The sequence below is a fragment of the Oculina patagonica genome, chromosome 13 (genome assembly GCF_052425735.1).
Source record: "Oculina patagonica isolate OP01 chromosome 13, crgOcupat, whole genome shotgun sequence".
Lineage (NCBI taxonomy): Eukaryota > Metazoa > Cnidaria > Anthozoa > Scleractinia > Oculinidae > Oculina > Oculina patagonica.
Window position 1 is genome coordinate 7,534,608 of NC_135770.1, and position 24,529 is coordinate 7,559,136.

Genomic DNA, 24,529 nt, shown 5'->3' on the forward strand with positions numbered 1-24,529 from the left:
GCACAGTTATCAGATTTGATAACCTCGTGACGTCACAACATGCCGCCATTTCGCAACTCGGTGAGATTTCGGAGGATATCTCGTTTGTTCGTCTATTTTTCGGTTGTGTTCGTGTGTTCTACACATAGTTCTACGCGATGACCTTGAGAGAAAGATGAACTTCAAAAGTGCATAAAATGGCGAGCGTCGGTGGTGAGTTGTGCGGGTATTTGTTTGACGATTTGAAGAGATCGCTCGAGGATGGCAGTTCATTCCAGGTATGTTTATATTCTTTGCCGTCAATTTTTAGTCAGTTGCGCATTTTTGTGGAACACGTAGAAAAAATGCTGTGTTCTTCAGATATTTTTCTTTCGATTTATCGCTTGCTCATCCGAGGGCACAAAGAATTGTACGAGGGCACTATGGTTTTGTGAATTGCTCTCTGATTCCTCTACTGACCGCCATGTTTAATTGTTTGTGTTTCTAGTGTACGTTCTATAGAATGAGTAGACTTAAATGGCTAAATAATGGATTTTCACATACAGAAAATCGTTCGTTTGTTTCTTTACTGCTTATGTTTGGAGGGCTTAGTGCTACCGTCCGTAGTCCTTTTGTGGTTGACAGTGAAATCAGCGAAGTATGAGCAACACTATCGCGGCACGCAGTCACGAAGTCTTTGAATTTATGAGTGTTTGGAGTATGGCCGCTGTATGCGCAATGGAATTTGAGCGGGCTTTATTTTGTTTGTTAAACACGCTTTCAGTTCGCCCTATCCCTCGCGCAACCCGCTTACAGAACGAGTAATACACATTTATCCGTTTATTTGACTTAACCATCGCGCAACACGCTTTCAGAACGAGTACTACACATCTACTTTCCAATCTTGGACATATCCTTCGAACAATTGTTATGTAATATCATGAACTGCTTTACTGCGGTAGATGGAATATTTATCTCTTTCCTTTTTTTCATACAGATCTAGAAAATCGTTCGTTTGTTTCTTTACTGCTTATGTTTAGAGGGCGACGTGGTACCGTCTACAGTCGTTTAGTGGTAGACAGTGAAATTAGCGAAGTATTATGAGAAATTGTTATCGCGGCACGTGGTCACAAAGTCTTTGAATTTGTAATGAGCGGGCTTTATTTTGTTTGTTATACACGCTTTCAGAACGAGTTATACACCTCTGCTCAACATGTATCCTTCGTGCAATCCGCTTACAGAACGAGTAACAGATCTATTCAACTTATTATTCGCGCAACACGCTTTCAGAGCGAGTAATACACATCTACTTTTCAATCTTCAACATATCGGCTCCGAACAATTGTTATGTAAATTCGAAGCGCGTGACTGCGGTAGACGGTATATTTTTCTCTTTCATCTTGTCACGCTTATTAACCCAAATATTTCTTTATTCAACAGATCATCGAAGCAACTGACCGCCGAAGGCACTGAGACGAAGAAGTTCTGAGTATGAACTCAATAAACAACGCATATTTTATTTCTCTACCTTTGTATCGGTTTCGTTCTTTTCTTAGTTAATAAATATTAGCAGCGTTGGTGATGAAATTGCTTCAAATAAAGACATTCACGGTTATATTGGTATACCAGTACACTTGGACAAATTCAAAAGTCTCAACAAATTTGGAGAAATACCATTTTACAAGCAAGGGGAATACAATAAAAGGTAATAAACTCCGGATGTCCGGAAACCTAAGACCTAAAATCTAAGACCGCGCGCGTTCGATGACCTAATCTAAATCGGCTTTGTCTGTTATTTTCGACAAGAATTTAAACGTAAATGCATGCGGCCAAGAGGAAATTCAAGTCTAGCCTTTTTTATCTTTAATTTAGTGTACAATTTGAATCGCATTTAACTGAGAGCCGTTTAAACAAGCTTTCTTGAAATGGCCGCCATATTAAAATGAGAACTGTTGCCATGATAACATGTCACATGAGCTCAAACTTGGGGGTTGATTGGCTAATGGTTTGTTTTGGCCGTGGTTATCAAATCTGATAACTGTGCCGGGCTGATAAAGGCAGCCTCTAAAATTACATGTAACGACTAGGAAGGGAAAACCAACCACAAGACAAGCCCTGAAATATTTTGTCAGAGACAGAGTGTAAAGTCTTAGGTAACCCGTTCGAGACGAGGCGACGCGACGGTTAATCTAACCTCTAGCTACAACGATATAACGTAATCTTTTCTTCTAATCCGCTATTCAGCAAAAAAAATCTGTTTTTTTTTTTATTCTGTCCTTTTAAAAATTACTGTTGCTGCCGTTTTTTTCTATTCATTGCCTTTTTAAGTTCCTCCTTCCTCGTTACCTTTTTATTTCACTTCCTTTCTCTCATTTCTTTTTCTGCGTTCGTCTTTCTCTTTTCTTTTTCTTTTCATTTCCTTTTCTAAGTTAATCTTTTCTCTTTCCTCTTTTATACTTCTTTATTTCTTTTTTTTTCTTATCTTTTCTTCATTTCTTTTTCTGAGTTCTCCTTTCTCTTTTTTTTTCTTTTCTAAGTTTCTACTTTCTTTTTCCTTTTAATTATACCCCTTTATTTCTTTTTTCTTTACTTTTTCTCACTTTTTTTCGAGTTCTCCTTTCTCTTATTTTTTTCTTTTCCTCTTTTCCTTCTCCTTTTTTTTTTATACTTCTCCATTTATTTTCTTCTCTTTATTTCTTTTTCCCGTTTTTGAAAGATTCTCCCTTTTTTGGTTGATCTCTCCTTCTCTTTAAGCTTCTCCTCCTTCCTCCTCTTCCCTTTCTATACTTTCTATTTTATCCTTTCTGGATAATTTAATTAAACAAAAACACAATTAAGGAACAATACCGACAACTAATGAAGGGACAATGGAAAAGTTAAACGGTGAGACCCCAACGCAACCAAAAAGGTATGACAAATGAAGTTGAAAGATAAACAACAAGCAATGAAATATAAAATACGAGAACCCGCGCCAGAAATAAACTCATACTGAAAACACTCTGTAAAAATACCGATAAATTAAAATTGCAGGACAAATGCCAAAGAAAAACTTTTCCCGGGACGGATAAATGAAAACACTTGACGTGAAACAATGCGACGAAAAGGAACAGCCATGAAAAAAATATAAGGACAAAAAGCGGGTAATGAACAAAACCTGACAGAGTAGAACCCAATAAAAAAAATACAAAAACCAGGCCAAGGGAAGAAACGAAGGAAAAAGCAAAGGTAGGGCAAATGAAATAAATACGCTATTACTAGTGAAAACTATGGTAACGACACGAAGGTACTGCAAAGAAACACAATGTAAAATAAGCAGAATAAGCTAAAACCGTACAACAACTGAACCTAGACGAGGAACGGAGGATAAATGTGCGAGCGAAGACCCAGATAACAGACCTCGGGATCTTGCTGAACCTGTAGATGGTGTAGATTGTGTAGATGGTGTCTTTGCAGCTAGCGCTTGGACGCTTGAAATACAGAAGCCTAGGCCACAGCGGCGTCATAAAGATAAATATCTGAAACATCTAAACAAGTAGCCAAAACTCTAGGGTTAGGGCCCGGGGGGACTCGTTTATTAAAGTGTCTGGGATGCTCCTCAGATATTTTAAAAAGAACCCCTAAAAGAGACCAATCTGGGAGTGGCTCAAGCTATTTTAGACCCCTAAAAGGTACCAAAATTCTAAAGACAGGATTGATATTTGCATATTTCTTGGTGTGTAACCCTAAACGAGACCATTATGGCTAAAAATATTGGCCTGAAACACCCAAAGCGAGACCAAAAATCCGAAACTTACACCCTAAGCGAGAGGATGAGATTCCCCGTCACTTTCAAAAGCGAGTCCCCCCGGGGGCTTAAGCAACCCGGACTAGTGTGATGAGTAGAAAAAGCGCGCAGCGATGACGCGTGGAGTAAACAAAGAGCCGATGCAAAATTCCTCCAGCAATTTACGAAAAGACAAAATACACGTCAACTGGAAAGCTATATATATGTATGTACATGGTCAGCAGTAAGGTTCTTCGTTGCCAAAGTAAATGGGCCCGTGGAATGGGAAATAAAAGTGTTTATTCGCGCAGGCCCTGGTGAGAATACTTTAGATATTAAATCACGTAACAGTTCGTGTTCAAGTATTTTTTTTAAAAAAAAAAACAAACAGTTGTATAATAGTTAACACAGCCGCCAAATACAAAATGGAATTCTTGATTAAGTAATTATTTTTTGATTGTCTATTGTATTTTGCGATTTTTAAATTTTAATCTATTAAACATGTTAGAGGTCGAATGAACAAAAATTTCGACATTCTTTCATTAGACATTTTAAAGCACTATCACAATCCATTATTAAGTGAAATTAAGGAGAAATTTTGTTTTCTGACCCTAAAAGGGGCTATGACACGGATTATAACAGCCAAACTTTATATTTTTGTTGTACGAAACCTAAAAATAATGGTACATTTATATTAACAATTGCTATATTAGAACATTGAAACTGTTAACAAGCTCTTTGGCTGCGGATGGCTGGCATGGAAATGGACTTCAACTTGAAAAATTTAGGCTAAACTTTTCAAATTATTTCCGCGCGTCTTCAAACATTGATATTTATAGCTGTAGTTTGATTTTTGTCCGCAAATTAGGGTTATGTCTTCTTTAGAAGTTCATAGATAATGTTTTTCATTGGTTAAGTTGCCTACCACTTAAAAGGACTCACTTTAGACTTTATATTAACTTAACTTAACCTCTACGTGCTTGAAGTAACACATAAGGCCGCTCTTGCCTGGTCCCAAGCCCAGGATGTGAAAGGAGGAGAGTTATGCGCAGGGCCAGCGACTCCGTCACGTAAAAAAATCTAATGCTACAGAAACCTTAACCAATGAACGCAATGCTGGTAGTAAGAAAGAAGCAAGCCAGGAAACTGAATTTAGAAAGGATGGTAGCCGAACCCAAAAGGGCGCTAACATCTTATGAGCAGACCAAAAAACAACACACAGAGTAGGTTGCTGGAGTGTCGTCCCTCTACAGACAGAGAAACTCGCTTAAGTTATAAGAGATGAAAAACTATAAAATCGAGATACTATGTGTGAGTGAAACAAGATTGACAGGAACTAGATCACGGTAATCTAAGCCGTTCCATTTCCTGACATTTTCACTGTAATATCGAAAAGTTGGAGTTACATCAGCCTTCATCTGTTGAGTGGCCTAAGTTGTAATTTAAGACATTTTTATCATTGTAATGTTTATCATTGTAATTTTTTATAATTTTTATATTGTTATTTCTACTGTAATTTATTGTCACTGAAAAGCCCCGTAAGGGGAGTGTCAAATTAATGTATTGTATTGTATTGTACATCGTTGATAATAACGTTTCCCACCTCTTTAACATTCATCGTGTAAACGTTAACAGGTTAACCAATTCGAGTAAACGAATGTGAATTGTTACGTGATTATCGAATGAATCACGTCTCCGCGCACAATAACCCAAATGAAATGTGCAGTGGGACAAATGAAAATACCCTTAAAAGAGCGTTATTGATAAGCGCGCACCTTTAAAAACAAATAGGATTAGGAACAAAAGCTCTACATATGGATTACACAATGAGTTGTTGCATGAAATGCACACGGCAGTAGAGACTTTCTATAACAAAGAGCTGCATTTACAATGATCCTTTGATTTGAAAAGAATTCAAAGACGCGAGAAAAAAGGCGAACAGCTCAATCAAGAAAGCCAAAGGTAATTATTTTCAGACAAACTTGACGCGTATGGGTACGCGTGTGGACGGGTGTGGACGGTTGGCCTAACCGGGGAAAAACAAGATGCGTTTTCAAATTTACTCGGGTTAGTGTGGACGGGGCCTAAGATACGGAACTGTGATATAAGTTTACTGGTTGATGATGGCTTTAAGGGCTGTTCCCTCTGAAAACTTTTAGCGATTATATGAATTGTTACATTATGAGACCAGCTGTTATAAGATTATTAGATTATTACTTAAGAAATAAAAGAACGCACCCGAGTGCATTGTTGAATTATGTAAGCACGCGGGAGTTTTTAAGAACACGAGAGAAGTGCATAGATTGTTCTTAAAAAATTCCCAAGTGCTTATATAACTCAACAATGCACGAGGTGAATGTTATTTATTTCTTTTATAAAATGTTGAGAAATTACGCGCGCTCAAACCCGTGACGTAAGCCGCGTGCATTATAACTCGATAAAGCACGTGACGTAACCGGCCGCGTGCTTTATGGAGCTATAATGAAGTCGAACTGACCAATCATATCGCGCGCAATTTCTCGAACTTTTTATAAACAGTTTTAAATATTTTCAATTGTCTTTTCCTAGTATCTATTTATTTTGTCCCCAAATTAGTACCCATGATCCATCAACACGATGGATCATAAAATTCATCTTGAAAAAACGTGCTAAATCTGATATTGGGTTGATCAAGATGCCCTGAAATGGTTCAAGTATTACCTAACGAATCGAATGCAAAGACGCACGTAAACAAACACCTACAGCGCAATTCTTTTGAACTGCGGACTCCCCCAACGATCAATAATTGGTCCCCTGCTCTTTTTACCCCCTATTAATGACCTAACAGATTGTTTGAGCTAAGGCTTCCCTTAAGGTCGCGGGGGACACCTTAGGCTCATCATTATGCATTTATTTAAAGCGTATGCACGAAGTACAACGACTGACATCGACAACTTTACGAGATATTTATGACTGGATAAAAATATGGGCGCGTGCGCGTGATTTGTAAAAAATCCCTGTTTCTTTGATATTTTAACCAATTTAAACAACACTTAGCGATATACGTTCATATAGATTGTAGGAAGTCTTTGAGCTTGTTTTCATTTCAATTTGAATATTTCTGCAACTCAGAGTAATCACAAAAATATTCGGCATAAACAATCGTGTCCCATTTAAAAACGCACTGTTCTCGCCATAAAAGCGTGGAATATAATTACCATAATTACATCTCTCCTTGGCAAAATGATCGCGACCTTAAGGTCGCGGGGGATACCAACAGCATGAATAAATTCATGAAGGGAAATTTTGCTTGACCTGCATCTTTTAAAACGCTTATTTCTCAGCCGTTATTGGTGCGATTAAGTTCAAATTTTAGAGAGACATAAAGAAATGATGAAAGGTTGTGGATGTCATCTTTTATTTGGTAGATTGCATTTAACGGCGATGTTATAGCCTCGTTAGTGCCAAATTGGGAAAAACATGATTTTGTGGCAGAGTTTGCGGAACGAGTAAGAGACAGCACACTGTGATCTTGTCAAAAACTAATCAGTCAATACCTCTAGAGTGTCATAACAGAAGCGGATTTTTTTAATTAAAGTTTGGCAGCAAGTTATGGCGGTTTAAGTGCGCAAATTTTAATTTAATGTCTTCTACCTCTTTTTAAAAGCGCTCTTTTAAAATTCCGCTTCTGTTATGACATACTACAGTATTCATAGTTTACCTATCTGCAGTGGCATGTCATGAAGTTCTGTGTCCGTGCTGTATTCTCTGCCACAAAATTGTCGGAAAAGTCCAAACTTTGAGATTTCCGAAGGTGTTCCGACCTAAATACGATCATTTTGCCAGGGAGAGATGTAATTATGGTAATTATTTTCCACGTTTTTATGGTGAGAACAATGCGTTTTTAATAAAGACACGATTGTTTATGTCGAATATTTTTTTGATTACTCTGAGTTGCAGAAATATTCAAATTTAAATGAAAATAAGCTCAAAGACTTCCTACAATCTGTATGAACATATATCGCTAAGTGTTGTTTTAAATTGGTTAAAATATCAAAGAAACAGGGATTTTTTACAAGTCACGCGCACGCGCCCATATTTTTGTCCAGTCATACATATCTCGTAAAGTTGTCGATGTCGGTCGTTGTACTTCGTGCATACGCTTTGAATAAATGCATAATGATGAGCCTATAAGGTGTCCCCCGCGACCTTAAACGTAGGATGACACTAATGTTACTTTTGATGCATCTAGTATAGGGTTGATCTTAAGACCCAAATCAACAGTGAATTGAAAAGCATCAACTTCTGGAAATTGAGTTTATGAGTATTAGCCGATCAAAATTAAAGTTGTATTCTTTAAGTACCAGTAATCACATGATTTCGAGTGCAATTTGGAATAAATAAGCACGAGTAAATTTTTCAAAGGCTAACAAAATTGCACGAGCCCGCAGGGCGAGTGCAATTTGTAGTCTTTGAAAAATTTACAAGTGCTTATTTATTCCAAATTGCAGGAGAAAAATCATGTGATTACTTGTTAATAATATACAGGCGACAATTTCGGTCACGCTTTGATAATTTTCGTGACATTTAGCGCTTCAGCGCCTGCGCCTGGCTAAAAATTTTGACGTGTGAATTCATGCGTAAATATTCATTCACTCTCTGGAAGTGCTGCATGAAAGGTTTTTAGTGCAGTCTTTTCACTCTTTTCAAGGTTGAATTTGAAGAATGCGAATGACAAAGCAAGGAGATAATTCCTAGGGTTCTGCTGCCGTTCTTTGCTGAGATGTATTTTTTTTTCGGTGCGTTAAGAAACTCCGGATCCGTGCCGTGTTTGTGTTCGCCCGAACAGAATTCAACCTTCAACACATGATGCTGACCAGAATACCGAATTGAAATACTGAACGATAAAAATCTACCAAACGGAATTTCTTAGTACATGAGAGCACTCAGTTACAAATCCGCGTTGCTACCTGATTTCACTGACGTTTTACAGGTTAGTTAGGTAAGATTTGCCTCTTACAGTTGTAAAACTATCTTTTGTGCCTTTTTTTGTTGAGCGAGCTTTAAATAACAAGCTTACCTAATCGCTGAGCATTCTGTCTTTAAAATGGAACACTTGCTCCTTCTGTGTTCAAAACTAAGAGGTAACCGGTTCCTAGGTAGTCTGGTCAGTACTTCTTCGCGTTTCGCTTCAGAGAAGTGAAGCAATGTTTCGTCGAGAATTTTATTATTGGCCATCGGCCGTGAGCTTATTAAATAATTGCGAGTTTATGTCTTATCCTCTTTGCCTTTTTGATAACTCCTCGTGTTTTACACTTCTCGACAGATAGTAATGTTTGTTGTACTTCTGTACTTTGCGTCGTTTTCAAGTCTTTTAATTAAAACTACGTTATAAAGTTTACATTTTGTCTCACTTTCGTCCGCCATTGTGTTTGTTCAAGATGCATTTTTCACGAGGCTACCGTAACTGTCAATCATTTTCAATTACACCGTTTTGCACTGCCAATTACACTTTTTGCACTGCTAATTACACTTTTTGCACTGCCAATTACACTTTTTGCACTGGTTTGGGATAAATTGACGTGTTCTTAGCCAATCAGAATGGATAAATTGTTGCTTGTATATTATTAAGGACTATACAATAAGCATTAATGTAGACGGCGTCAAAATCGACCAAAAAAATCATAGAAAATCTCTCAGATTTGACATTGACGAAAGCCTATCCTGGAACGACCAGATGCAATTTCGAAAAATGTCGCTTTCAGCATCGGCGCAATTAAGAGAGTCAGGCATGTTTTTGCCATCATATGAAACTGCTATTAAAATATACAAAGGTCTTTTCGAATCACACTTTGATTACTGCAGTGTTGTTTGGGATAGTTTATCTTATGACTCTTAACACTGTGAGAAACTTCAAAAACTACAAAATCACGCCGTTAGAGTAATAAATAAATCTCGCTACGATACGAACTCTTGTTATCCAAATTCCCAACTCGATCGCTTGGTAGAGACAACTTATCGATTAGAGTGACAAACAAAAGGCAAATTTAGTTGCCCCCCGCAGGGATTCGGCTCAGAGGCCAAAAACCCGAAGAAGCATTTTTTCAGTCCACGCGTATAGGTATAGGTATTTCCTTGGTATACAGAAACAATCTCGATTTCATCGAAATGGGTGTGCACAGGGTATCGGGAGTGGGCGCGCATGGAGTATCAAGAGGTGTTATAAAATTTTGACCCGACGATTGGTTAATAATGACGTAAGGACAAGGAACCTCAAATTCTGATTGGGTGATGTGGTGATGACTCAAGTGCATAACACGTGCGTGTACTGCTGTAAGCAACCAGTTTAGTAAGATTACGGATTTTATTTCACCAATAACATTTTTCCAAGAACATTTATCCCCGATTAACGTAAGCAAGACTTACTCCAGAACTCAGTCCAGAACCGCAATTTCCCAGACACAAACTACTAATTGACTCGATAAAAGACTCGATAGGGCCAGCACTGGCTGAGGTTTACTAGACAACATACGGCATTTGAGATAGATAAAATGAAATTTGTAACTGAGACTTGTCAAGGAGAAAAGATAATTCAAAAGAGTTCTCGAGATGGAAAAACAAAACTCACGGAAGGCGTTTGCACTTACAGAGGTGCGACTTAGCTGTAAAGTTGGTCATTCTCGCTTAGGCTCCCAGCCAAATATAACAGTTGGGCCGGCAAGTGCCGGGGGCAGGTGGTAGTTTTAAACGTTTGGCTATTGATAAAGTTTATCCTCACTGAGATCACTCGTTAGAGCAAAACAAGCAAACTCCTGTCGAGATGTTACGGTCGCGTTCTTGTAATTAAATTTACGTGATCATTAATCTTTCAAAGTTTTTTTGCATAACATTGCTTTGTTGTGTTTATTCACATGGCTTCACAGTTAAAGTTACAGTGGTAATTTACAATAAAACAATCTTTCTGCGCGTGTGTATGTGTGTGTGTGTGTGTGTGTGTGTGTGTGTGTGTGTGTGTGTGTGTGTGTGTGTGTGTGTGTGTGTGTGTGTGTGTGTGTGTGTGTGTGTGTGTGTCCGACCAATTTGTTAACTGGCAACCTGGCATTATTAACCTAAAGGTTATTTCAGGTTAGCCAGTACCCTTCCTCTTTCTTTTTCAAGTGTATAATTTTTTTTATGTAAATAACTATAAAAAAGGGTAAATAAAGTTATCGTTGTTGCTGTTGTTGTTGTTGAGGAACTACGCACTGCAAAAAACATTTTAAACATTTGTAAAGCGCCTAGAGCAGGCCTGGATAGGCGCTATAAAAATATATTTATTATTATTATTAACAAAATGGTTTTGTGTATCGGACTCCCACACGGCAAATATGAAATCAGTTGATAGAAAATTGTTCTCTATACATGCCTTTTCTCTATACATTGCTGATTTTTTTAGCCGTGTTATAAATAAAGTTTTCATTCATTGGTCCAGGATTCATTCTGTCCAATGAATCAACTCGTAACGGATGTCAGCATCAATAACCTGAATAACATTGACAACAACCGTTGAATATTCCGTGAGCTAACTAAGTTTGTTCACTCAAAGAGTTAGAATATTTTCGTTCGTGTATTGTGCTCTTACTCCAAACTCTAATCTTAAATAATGTATCACTTGCGTCAACTAACTTGGTTATAGAATGTTGATACTCACCTCAAAATGAGGAAACTCGACAGAAAAGTGTTTACGATATCTGGCACCGTGGACATCTTGGACGTCACAGGTTAAAAGAGGGCCTTCTATTCGTATTTCCCTGTTGGCTTTCCAGATCTGGGAATGATCAGAAAATAAACTAAGAAACTAGCTAGTGCAAAAAGACAGTTTTTTCTACAATAGCATTTTTATAAGAACGTACGTCGAAGCCGAAAAAGGCAAAATTATAACAAGCATGCGAGCGTACCCATGAACGTACCCAAGGTTCAAATTTAGGTAAGGAATTTTAATTTTTTATATTTTTTGCAAGAACGAAATACATGAACAATAAGAATCATATCGTGATACCTTTGATCCAATCCAACCTGGAACTAACATTGTCATATTAATATACTCACCCACAGGACTGGCAATCTGATTGGTTCTACTTAATTCGAGATGTGTGGCGCAGTATACCATCATTACTCAAATAGGAGTAATGGCGCGAATTTTCTTATCGGACGAGCGTCCTGAAAGATTTTATTGACTGAATTTAATGGTTTTCTTTTCATTATTATTTCTTTGAACTTAGTTTACTGTTTGTAGTTTGCATCATTTTCTGAAAAAGAAATTCAATTCAAAAACAATTTATGGTTTTCAGGAATGGGAAAATCAACTTTAACAGTTTCAAAGCCTGGATATGTGCCTGGCAGGGGAAGGGGTTAAAAAGTCGGCAATTTTCTTTGAAGACATAGCGGTCCGGGAAATTATGTGTCTCAGCCCTGAGGGCCCGGAAAGTTTTGCATGCATGCGTGGAGAATGTAAACAAAGGCAGATTTTGCGCCTGATGTTTCATTTCACGCCGCCGAGATATTTTTGGATTTTCAGCTGGATTTCTCACCTGATGTTTCACGTCACTGAGAAATCATGATCTCTGCGACGTGGAATATTAAGCGAAAAATTGGTCAGAGTTTACATTCAACAACCGAAAAAAAGTAAATCATCTCGGAATCATTGGGATTCTTTTAATCAGTATAATTTACAAAACCTCACTTTTGACAGACCTGTAGCCGTTATCACTGTTTTCCATTTCCTTTTAGCATTGTTAATAGAGAAAAATGATTATGAAGCCCGGGAAACTTTACCCTGGGTGCGGGAAGGTTATTTCCTTTTTTGATGGAAAGACACTGATTGTGAGCCGCTCACAAATAGTGTCTTTCCTGCAAAAAAAAAAGACAAAACCCTCTGTCACCAAGGGAAGGGAAACTTCAAAGGAGCAACCCTGAAAATGCTAATTTGTTGGAATGTTCATAATTACGTAACAGAGACTTTTCTATTGGTTAGTTGCGTAAACAGAAGTAAACAGTTGTGTTTGGTCAAGGCCAAAAATGTGAACTAAGCAAAGAACTTTGTCAAGCTATTCACTCTGCACGATTGCTACTACGTACACTCGGTTGCCCGACACCGCTATGCCGCATGCGCAATCTAAGTCGTTTCACAAAGGCATGTCCGTTTAGGACAATGCATCTTGAAAACTCCCTTTTTGCAATTCTGTGAAGAGAATTCGCTATTTCCGCCTTCACCTACACCTTGTCTACCACCCCCTCTCCCCCCCCCCCCCTTCTCTACCCCTCCGAAAAGGAAAAAAAATTCATGAGCATTGTTTTCGATTTATCTTGGAATATACAATCTGAAAACAGTGCTCCTGCAAAAATTTTATGGAGTAAACAAAATGTACGGGATCGTGAAAAAAGCGAATGGAAAACTTGCAGTCATCCCTTTAATTATTTAAACAAGAGCAAAGCGAATACTAGCGAATACTTAGATCATGTGTGGCGGATTTTAAGAAGCTTTTGCTTGATTTTTTCTGCAATTTTCCATCAAATAAAGGAATCAGTTCTTTGAACCAGGCAACCGAAGTGTTGCTTTTCACAGACTTAGTTGATTAATAATTAAGTTGGTAAAGATAAATTAACAGCCGTAGTGAATTTGGATAGCTGACGTTTCGAGTGCTAGGCCTTCTTCGGGGCAAAATTTGGGAGTCTGGGTTGCCTGCATCTTTATGTAGTCGAATATGGAGTTATGTTGTTGGAGTAAGCATTGTAACGGATGATGCTCGAATAAATTTATTATTTGAGTCATTGGGGAGCCAAGGTGCCGATTTGAAAAAAAATATATTTGTTAATTTGGAGGGGGGGGGGGGGGGAGTCCCATATGAAAGGGAGGCGTCTCATTTAGGGTTGTAAATTAAGGATTTTGGTATCAGTACGGATGTTTAGGACAAAAAACCAATAGCTTTAGCCGTCAAGGTCACGGTTAGGTCAACATAAAGAAATGAAAAAATAACACCGTCATTGGCGGTCATTAAAGATTGGTTATTTTGGAGGCCAAAGAAACGTCAAACCACGCCCACGTTGGTCTCCTTAAGGGGTTATTTTAAATATTCCAACGAGCATGCCCACCCCTTTCAATCGATAGCAGAATGAACGGAATACGGTTTACTCGGAATAGGAAGAATATGCGTTCTTTTGGGATAGTTTTGGCGGGAAATCATACGCGGCCGCCCGCCCTAGGTCGATATTCTGCCCGCCCTAAACTGATATTCTGTGTACTCAGTTATTTCTAAACCGGAACTAGAATAGCCAGAATAGTCAAAAAAGAATGCGCCCTTAAAAGAACTTGTGAAAGACTTGTTTACACTCTTATTCTTCGGCCATTTTACCCTCAGCAGGAATAAAAGGCACATTGCGGTGACGAGCATGACAATACAACGGGTGTCGTAAAACTATAATTGATTTTAAAAACTTTACGTTTTGTATGCTTACGTCAGCCAAATTACAAATAAATTTTAATGAAAAGTAAAAGACTGATATCAAGCCTTTCAAGAGGAGGGAGGAACAGAATTAAGGAAGAGGGAAATGGTCCAAAAAATAGGGAGGAGGGAGAAATCGAGGCTAAAAAATGAGGAGAGGGGGGATAAACTTGCTCAAAATTGTAGGGAGGAGGTAGATTTACCGTTCTGTACCTCTTTTCTCTTTCAAGGCAACTAAGACTTTGATCATTTTACGTAGGAAAAAACAAAGCGTCGATGTGCATGACAGAAAAATTGCATATTTTAAAGCGCTCACGAAAAGCTATTACATGAAATTTTCGCGACACGTTAATTTCGCGAACTTCGCGATTCCAAAAAAAATCGCGAAATTAAAAGGATGCTACTAAAAGTGGTAACGGGGAACCGGGAACCGGAAACGACCGGGAACCAGGAACCGGAGTCTGGGAACGAGTGCACAACGGTAATCCGCATAAGAATTCAAAATGGCGGACGAAAACACGGAAAAGGGTCTGGGAACTAGTGTTCGAACTTGATCGTCGGAGCAAGCAGCATGATTTCAAGTCGACTTTTTGAGTGTTTCTTTCGCTATGAAGGTGCTGTTTAGGCGGAACTTTGGGACGAGTTGCAAGGTAGGTGAATGATCATTAATATTTTCTTATATTCAAAGGTTTTTTTCCTGGAGTTGTAATTATTTTTCACGATTGTTACATCCATAAACGTGTGCAAAATCTAAAATCTGGGCAAGGTAGACAACCTGGATTTTTGGTAGACTTTTTTAGAAGTTTTATGATCATGACGCAGCAATACTATGCGTGCCAAACCAACTGTTCCACGAACAACCAAGATTTCTTTATAGATGGTCGGTTCTTTTCTTTTCCTGGGCTAAGTTCTGTTCATGTGGTACATCTTGGCGCACTGTGTATAATTTGCGCCGACGAAATGCCGAAGGCGAAAATGATCGAATCTGGAATGTTTCATTCTGGTGGATTAACCGAACTTCCATCCGCCGTGCATCTAAAATGCATGCTGATATCAGCTGCTGTTGTTAAGCAACAACAATAAAGATAATAGAGAACTTCTGTCATTCACACTGACAAGGGTGTAAACCTCATGTCAGCAGGACATGCAACTGTGTATAAGAAATTCTTTAGACAGTTTGGCAATGAGAGAAATTGTGTGTTTTTTTATTTATACTATGGCAAGTGCAATTGTGAACCACATTGAATCTTAAGGAATGCTTAACACAAAGTTCAAGCACAATTCCTCACTTGGAAATCACAAATTTGCTTGATGAAATACTTTTACAATGTCAATGTTTACCTTGTGGTCAGTAATAGAAAAGACAAAACTTCTAATGAGGCCATGCAATAATTTCTGAAAATTTTCAACACCCCTCCCAGCTTAGGCTTGATGGGCCACTGGGCTCAAACACAGACTTAACCAACAGCTGTGATGCCGTAACCCCTATTGCAATCACGATACACAATGATCATGTACTTATCACAACAGACTTCTCACAACAGATAATATATTGGACATTGCATGCCAATTTGTTCCATTTATGAAAAGAAAATAACTATTTGGTGATGGCTGTTCACCAGTTTATTGTATGCTGCTGCATTTCAGCACACTGATCGATCATAGCGGAATTTCATTTTTGCAGGTCCGGCAGTTGGCTAAAGGACAACAAATAGATACAAGTGTTTATCTACTGTAAAATGAAAATAAATTTGAAATTATTTTTATCTCATTCTGTCTGCTGATCATTTTGTGTTTTGTACAAGTGACTGGGGATGTTCTTTCCAGCCCACACCTTTTGACAGCCTCTTGCAAAGCTTAGTGTGTTGCATTACAGTAAATTTCTGTGTCATAATTTGTTTTGGTGAGTCTGTAAATGAATTCAAAACACTATGTGTATTGTAAAAATAACCAGTAGGACAACACAACACGTCACTGGTTAGCAGTTTGTTTATGGCGTGCATCCAGTTTTATTTTTTTCACTGTGATATGAATTCGGGATGAATGCATGCAGTTGGGGAAAGACATATACAGAAAATCAATATTCACAGCATTGCAAAGTTGTCTTTATTTCAATGTCCATCCTAACACTCGGTGGATGTTGCAAAAAGTTAAATCAGTACAATTAATTGCACCCCTGGAGAACCGTACTTTATAATTTACAGTACAGCTTTAATAGCACATGTTAAATTTAAATTTTTCTTTTTATGCAATACCATGTGAACGAAGAAAAAGTGATTTTCAGGGACAATGGTATGATGTACACTCTATTATACTAAATAGCATTTTGGAAATGCTACAAATATTCAGTGTGGCCTACAAAAATTGTTTGGTTCAAAAGCAAAACAAAACTCATCATTCATATTACTATCTAACAACCTACAAATGCCAGTTAATGTTCCCAACCCATGAAGTTAAAACAAGACAACAAGTTCAGTGGGAGAAAAGGGGTAAGGGATGAAGTGCTCGAGTTGCCAATCAGAATCATCAATAGAAATCATGCAGGGTACATGTATCACAGGTTAGTTGGTTGGCAACGAGAGACTGGAATCCTCTCCTTCCTTTCAGGAAGCCCTAGTTCCCAAGAAACTGGGGTCCTAATCTCTAGGACCCTTGGGAACAAACACAACCACATGCCCTGGTTCCCAAGAAACTGGGGTCCTAATCTCTAGGACCCTTGGGAACGTTCCCAAGAAACTGGGGTCCTAATCTCTAGGACCCTTGGGAACAACCACAACCACATGCCCTGGTTCCCAAGAAACTGGGGTCCTAATCTCTAGGACCCTTGGGAACAATCACAACAACCAACAACAGCAACACTGCGGGGCCCCACTATAAGGGGAAAGCTGACCCTGTGAGGCTATGGGGCAAAAGGGCGAATGGTACAGAGCACTTCATCCCCTCCCGTGGTTTATTAACTATAAGAAAAGACAATGCTTAGTTAAGATGGTCTAAAGCTATTGAAGAAGTTCGGAAGAGACAGTAATCGAATAACAGAATGGTCGAGTTGATACATGCCAGCTCGACACTAAAGCTAACGGTTACATGTATATCAATATCTCAAAAGCAGACACATTGCTCAAGTCCAACAGCTCTAAGCCTGAGCTAGCATACAAAATGATAACAATATAAAACAATGTTTCTGTAAGCAGGCATGCTGCTTAAGTCCATCAGCTCTAAACGTAAGTAAGCATACAAAATGGAAATAATAATTATTAGAATAATGTCTATAAATGCGGGCTTGCTTCTTTAGTCCATCAGCTATGGCTAACGTTTAAAAATAATAATAGTAATATAATAAACACCCTTAACATAGCCAGATATGTGCGTAGAACTAAAACATTGCCTACATTTTTACAAATACTAAGCTAAAAGAGAACCAAAGAGGGCTGGGTGGGTGGGAATTATTGTGAAAACTCTTTTAGGGAGCTCAGAGAATTTGAAGTAAAACTACTCAAGTCTAGATAAAACCGCATTGCCTTGATTGACATAATAGAAAAGGGGCGATGTGATTGGCCAGCCCGAATAGCGCATCACACTCAGAAGTGAGTTTGACCTTTGAATGTAACGCAAGAGTGATAGTCTTGCAGCATATTGCGTGACAGATCTGCGTATTTGAATAGAGTGATCTTATGACTTCTCTGAACTCCTTTCATGGTTGTCACATTAACTTTAATTTATATTACATGTAAATTGGCATTTATATTACATATAAATTTGCTTTAATGTTCCCAACCCATGAAGTTAAAACAAGACAACAAGTTCAGTGGGAGAAAAGGGGTAAGGGATGAAGTGCTCGAGTTTCCAATCAGAATCATCAATAGAAATCATGCAGGGTACATGTATCACAGGTTAGTTGGTTGGCAACGAGAGACTGGAATCCTCTCCTTCCTTTCAGGAAGCCCTAGTTCCCAAGAAACTGGGGTCCTAATCTCTAGGACCCTTGGGAACAAACACAACCACATGCCCTGGTTCCCAAGAAACTGGGGTCCTAATCTCTAGGACCCTTGGGAACGTTCCCAAGAAACTGGGGTCCTAATCTCTAGGACCCTTGGGAACAACCACAACCACATGCCCTGGTTCCCAAGAAACTGGGGTCCTAATCTCTAGGACCCTTGGGAACAATCACAACAACCAACAACAGCAACACTGCGGGGCCCCACTACAAGGGGAAAGCTGACCCTGTGAGGCTATGGGGCAAAAGGGCGAATGGTACAGAGCACTTCATCCCCACAAATACACGAAGTGTATTCCCCATAGACGAATAGCACGAAAATATAAAATAGGTTTAAGTTAACATGTAAATAAGTAGTAGTAGCCCTTCACTCGACTCCTTTTCAGGAGTATAGACTATCAACAGTCTCTCGTCATAGCATCCTGTCCTGTGCATCCTTCTCTAGCTGGTACCAACTCTTGCCCATGGACTCGATCTCTGCTTTTAGCGGGCGTCTCCAGGTGTTTAATAGTCGACCTCTCTTTTGACTCCCTTGAGGATTTCAGGTCAAAGCTTGCCTTTTGATGGTACAGGAATGCATCCGTAAGGTGTGACCTAGCCATTTCATACACGTAAAGGAGTAGATATATAAATTCAAGACTGTTAATACTAAAATGCCCTATTCATGGTTTCCCTTTGAATGATACAGCACAAATTCAATAAGTGCTGGGAAAAACGGAAATAAAAGACCTTATACAGAGCACAAGTTTGTTATTCACCACTGGAATTATACATTGCTGACCTAAGAAACATGGCAGGAAGGCAGAACTCGCACAAGAATCAATCAGGGTAGAAGGTGCGAAAAATAAGGCGTATTTGAACAATTAAAACACTTGCTACACAGACATGCATTCATTGTAGATAGAGTAGCTCCTGTTGGATTTATCCTTGTGCCACTAAACTTGGCAGGCTTGAAATGGTTCAATGCTTCTGCATGAACAAAGTAATGTATTCACTACAAAGCAAAATTTTATGTTTTGATCCTAGAATCCTCACTTTTGTATTTCCTGTGACATACTCCCGTAGAAAGTCCTGTTATTGTATTTTATGTCAGGGCCGTTCCTAGGCAATTTTAGTGGTAGTAAAGGCAGGTACGCCCCTGTATGTCTTGGATCAAATTCTTGCTACAATAATATTATTGTTCAATTTCCCCTTGAGTTATAACCTATTTTTTGTTAAAATGGCAGTGACAATGGCACCTTTAAATACCTCAAATTTCTTGCATTAAATGTAAAAACTGTTTACATTTTTAGAATCTTCATAAAGTATTCTATAAGCTGAAAACTTTCGTTGCTTTGAGTTGTTATTTGTCCTATTTTTACTTTAGTGACAAGGGACGAGAATTCATCACCCTGGCCTCCAGCAAAGTTAAGTTTATGTCGCTCTTCCTCAACTTTGAGCAGCCAAATTATAAAGGGTCTCGTCTACTCAGGTATTAAGACATGACTTCGAACATTACAGAAGATAACAATAGCGAATTCCACCGGTATCTTGTAATTTCCAGCCCTTTAGGCTTTTCGACGGCTGGTGGAAACGGCAGCCTGCAAATTGCTCTAAGTTTCGTTTGTTTTCATATTGAAATCTCATTTAACGCCGGTCTAATATAACGCAAAATAGAATCAGCTTATAAATATTTATACTTAGCTTTTAGCAAGCTCCACTTGGCCAAGATGCACCCTATACTAGGGAAACCCGGATTGCTTGTCCAATTTTTTACTGACCACTTTCGGCGGGAGAGAAGGCGGCGCGCTGGACGAGGCTTGAAAGACATTCGCGACGGCCTTGACCCTTGTTGACTGTTCTCCGGCTTGACAAGAGAATAGTATATTCTAGTTGAAGAAATCGTCTTGTTCTTTATAAGTCGTTCATTCACATTAAGCTTACATAATCTCGGGCAAACGAAGGCATGTTGTCTCCACCATACAAATAATGCTGTAGTGTCGGGTTTAGCCCGGCGCGGTTTGGAGACTACAGGACCTTGAAGCCGAGTCGGTAGAGTGGCCATATTCCGGTAGAGGTAATCTGTTCTGTGTGTGCATATCAAGTTCCTGAGTTGCTGGACCGAATACCTGTTCAGTAGTGCGATGCCTTCGACAGATCGTCCGCACATTTATCTTCGAATGACAGAATAAAATGTGTAAAAACCGGAACGTAGTTCGTGGGCAGATACCAGGATAACTCATAAACTACTGATGGAGCGATGTTGAAGCGAAAAACAATCGAAGGATATCACAGCAATAATTATTATTGTGAAAACTCTTTTAGGGAGCTCAGAGAATTTGAAGTAAAACTACTCAAGTCTAGATAAAACCGCATGGCCTTGATTGACATAATAGAAAAGGGGCGATGTGATTGGCCAGCCCAAATAGCGCATCACACTCAGAAGTGAGTTTGACCTTTGAATGTAACGCAAGAGTGATAGTCTTGCAGCATATTGCGTGACAGATCTGCGTATTTGAATAGAGTGATCTTATGACTTCTCTGAACTCCTTTCATGGTTGTCACATTAACTTTAATTTATATTACATGTAAATTGGCATTTATATTACATATAAATTTGCTAAAAAACTGTTTTTAAGTCAAGAGATAGATGTACTTGAGAACTTCGTTAACGAGAGTTGGACAATGCATAAATATTACTCAACAATTTACGAACGTATGATAGATCGAATAACAAACCAAGCCAATTTATATATGCTAATGTTACGCAACGCATAGGTTCCATCCTGTCAAATGAAACCAAACCCGCAACTGTAGTGGAAAATACAGCATATTATGACTTACCCTACTATTCGACTGCATTTCAATAAAACAATTTGATTTTCGAAATGTGCTTTTTCGATCGAAGCTATTAATTAGCGTGCAAGCTCCTTGCTCCCACATCCGTCCTTTGCGTTGCGTTGTGTGTAAATGTAGATTCGAATACTGACCTTGCTTGAAAGATTCCTTCTAGAAAGAAACAAACATTCGTATTCTTCTGATACACGTCCACAAGTTCGCATTACAACTCGAAACCATCGCTCTGTCTGCGTCCACCATTTTGAAAACTGAGATTTCTTTTTATACACGATCGGTGAACCAAATGGCGGCTTCTCATTTGTTGAAAGGGCAGTTGGCCCTGTTCTAATATATTGGGATTATCTGGACTGGTAACACTAAGCATTAACCTTCATCAGTAAGCTACATTTTACTCCATTTCTGTGTTTTCGTCCGCCATTTTGAACTCTTATGCGGATTACCGCTGTACACTCGTTATCAGACTCCGGTTCCCGGTTCCTGGTCGTTCCCGATTCCCGGTTCCCGGTTCCCCATTACCACTTTTAGTTGTGTCCAAATTAAAGTGACGCGAAAAATAAGTGTCGCGAACATAACATGACGCGAAAATTAAGTGACTAACAGTACGTCAATAATCAAGAAAGAATATGTTTAGTACCACTGAAGAAATAAATTTTCAATATAAATGGATGTTGTCGTCAATTGACTGAAGAAAGATCACTCACGGGCAAGCATGACCTACTTGTAGACATTGTGAGAGCTGCTCTGTTAATAGTTGTTGCTATTGTCGAGATTTAGTCCCGCCCTTGCGTTTTTGTTAGTTTTGACGTTATCGATCCTTTGATGAAGTCGTTTTATTTATTCAATGGCATGTATAATAATATTGCCAAGGAAATGTAAATTTTGTTTTACTCAAAAACGCGAAAATAAATTGATTAAAAATACAAAATTTTCGCAAAATCGCGAAATTAAAGTGTCGCGAAATATGCGCAACACAAAATTGCGAAATTAACGTGTCGCGAAAATTTCATGTAATAAGGTGTTTGAAGGCCGAGATCCGGGATTTTAGATGGAAAAGGAAGCGAGATTCGGAATTAAAATTATGAACGGGACACGAGAATTTTTCCGAGGCAGGATTCGGGAAATGTTACTCAAAGAAACAAGGTTAGGAAAGTCTGGCGACAAAAAAAAATAATTTACTTGTAGTGAAAATCAAGTTGTGATCTTCGTGAACGTCGCAAAAAGCCACACAAAGCGTTACCTGTGTAAGTTACCCGTGTTTTCCGCGTGCCAGTTACACGGAAAGAAAGAAATAAGCTCATTGTCGTTGACCAAAGACAAAGTTTTCCAAACATTCGAAAACAATAAAAGCACTCGGCCTACGGCTTCGCGCTTTCATCAGTTTTCTCTTGTTTGGAAACCCCGATGAAACACTCGCACTCGTTTTTGAAATATTACTTCAAATATAGGACATTTTATTCATTTACCACCATATCTTCATCTTCTGCGGGTATATTACAAACTAGAAAAGTGATCATGACCAGATGCCAGTTGGCTTGATCGGTAGATCAGTTGTTAAGAGCACTGCACCGGTATCGCAGAGGTCATGGCTTTGAATACAGTTAAAGCTTAAATTTTCCAGGTTTTCCTTCTGAAACTGCTTAATTTACCATACGTTGCATACATCAGTAGCTATATCTGCGATGGTTTTCCATGTATTAAAAGGTATATATTACACACGCACCCTATTGTGCTTGTTAGACATCGGTAAAACGTCCTAGGAAATTCTCTATAAATACCTCTGGGCCAACGCACAGCTCTCCTTGGTCACCGCCCTGGGATGAGAATGTCGTACAAAGAACGTCACTGACCAATTTTTTCACTTTTTCCATCTGTTCTTGGTTTGTTCTCACTTCATGCCGCACCAGTTCAAATTTATCCTCATCTAAATGTAAACATTATTAGATATCATCACCTTTTTGTGACTTTGTGTGTCTTATCTAAATTAATTGTTATTCTGAGACATCCATGATAGGAACTGATTTAAATTGATATCTTCGTTCTTCTTTTATCTTCGCTATCATGGTATTTTTTGTAGTTTATTTAAGCTACTGACTTTCACAAAGACCCCAACAGTGATATTAGTCATAATGTGTATGTATCTGTGACGACGATGTAATAAATGTTTTTGCTTGTTTTCAAAACCAAATATAATTTAAACTAATTGGTAGGAAATCTACTATAGATTATGTAAAACGTCTTGGCGGAATTTTGACGCGGTTGTAAATTTTGCAAAAAAGACTGACCTTCGTATCTGTCCGCCATTTTGGTGTGCCGGTACGTACAAGCCGATGTCGCGTGCGTGGCGGTCACAAAATTATTAATTAAGACGTTTTACTGACATAAATACAAGGGTGACAAAGAGTAGCATTTACCTCTTACAGGAAAATTGTCTTTATGCTCTTCGAAGTATTTGTCCTCAAGTATTTTAATAACCAATCTTCCTACGATTACCCAAAGTTTAACCTGGAAACAAAATGGGAAAAATCAAGCATGTTTACCGGCTCAATGTTGTGCCAGCAACGTAGTTTTATTTTAAAATCAAGTAAAAAATACCCAGAAGCAAATAAGAAAAAAGTAGTAGTTACCGACACGAGAACAGAAACCTGAACGTAGATTCTAGTAAGAGCAGTGTGCAAGAGAACGCCTACCAGAGTACGATATTTGCCAATTGCATGGACAGTGGATACTAGTTTATTATGCGTGCAAGTCATAAGTTTCATGGGAATGACATTGGCTGCGGTCACATCTAGCTAGGCTACTAACTATAGTTAAGACGGCGTTAACTATAGTTAGCTATTTCGGTAATGTGACCGCTTCTCTGTTCACCCCAACTACAGTTAGAAAATTTACGCCTCGCTGATCCTAAACAATACAGACTAACTATAGTTATACCCAAGCAAGGTTCATGGGTTAGTCTTAAGTTTACAAACTAATAACCAATCAGAATGCGACAATTCTTTTCGCACGTGCGAGATGAACATAAATATGCAAAACAAAGCGTGAAGGGAAGGAAAAAAAATAAAACTACCATGCCAAAAATAACATATCGCCAATGTTAGCAATAACCGGTATGCAATGCATACTAAGGCGAGGACGTTCCAGTAAAGCAAGACAGTATGTTAAAAATTCCAGACAAAGAACTGAGAAGGGACCTTTCGGGCTTCGTTTTTTTGTTGTCCTATTTCAGACTGTGACATCACTCTTGAGAATCACTACTTTCAAATTCAGAAAAAATTCTCTTGGTATTCAGCATCATGTGATTTTGAAATGGGCTACTTACACTGACAAAGCCAAAAATGTCTATTGAGTGAAAATGCGAGTCCAAAAGATGTGTGATTTACAGCAAGGAGCCCAAATGTGTGACCACTTTTAATGAATTCACATTCTTTCGTGCAAGGCAAAAATTGTTAGTACATTAAAAGTGGTCACCCTTTTGGGCTCCTCACTGTAAGTCGAAAGTTGAGACACTGAGACATT

At 38.6% G+C, this 24,529-nt stretch overlaps 2 protein-coding genes across 11 annotated transcripts in view; one reads left to right on the forward strand and one right to left on the reverse strand.

Annotated features, from left to right (window-relative positions):
• Positions 1-24,529, forward strand: part of LOC144635400 (scavenger receptor cysteine-rich type 1 protein M130-like) — a 327,613-nt gene that overhangs the window by 67,749 nt on the left and 235,335 nt on the right. The gene's annotated exons all lie outside the window — the stretch shown is intronic.
• The window catches only part of LOC144634914 (uncharacterized), a 203,768-nt gene that overhangs the window by 39,795 nt on the left and 139,444 nt on the right, over positions 1-24,529 (reverse strand). For 9 of the 10 annotated variants that reach the window (XM_078493960.1, XM_078493966.1, XM_078493965.1 and 6 more), the window contains 3 exons: positions 23,425-23,515; positions 22,789-22,934; positions 11,391-11,507 (listed from right to left, as the gene is read on the reverse strand). In XM_078493960.1, coding sequence (XP_078350086.1) covers positions 11,391-11,507; positions 22,789-22,934; positions 23,425-23,515 — 354 coding nt within the window. The remainder of the gene's footprint in view (positions 1-11,390; positions 11,508-22,788; positions 22,935-23,424; positions 23,516-24,529) is intronic. The other variant, XM_078493968.1, reaches the window with a different exon arrangement.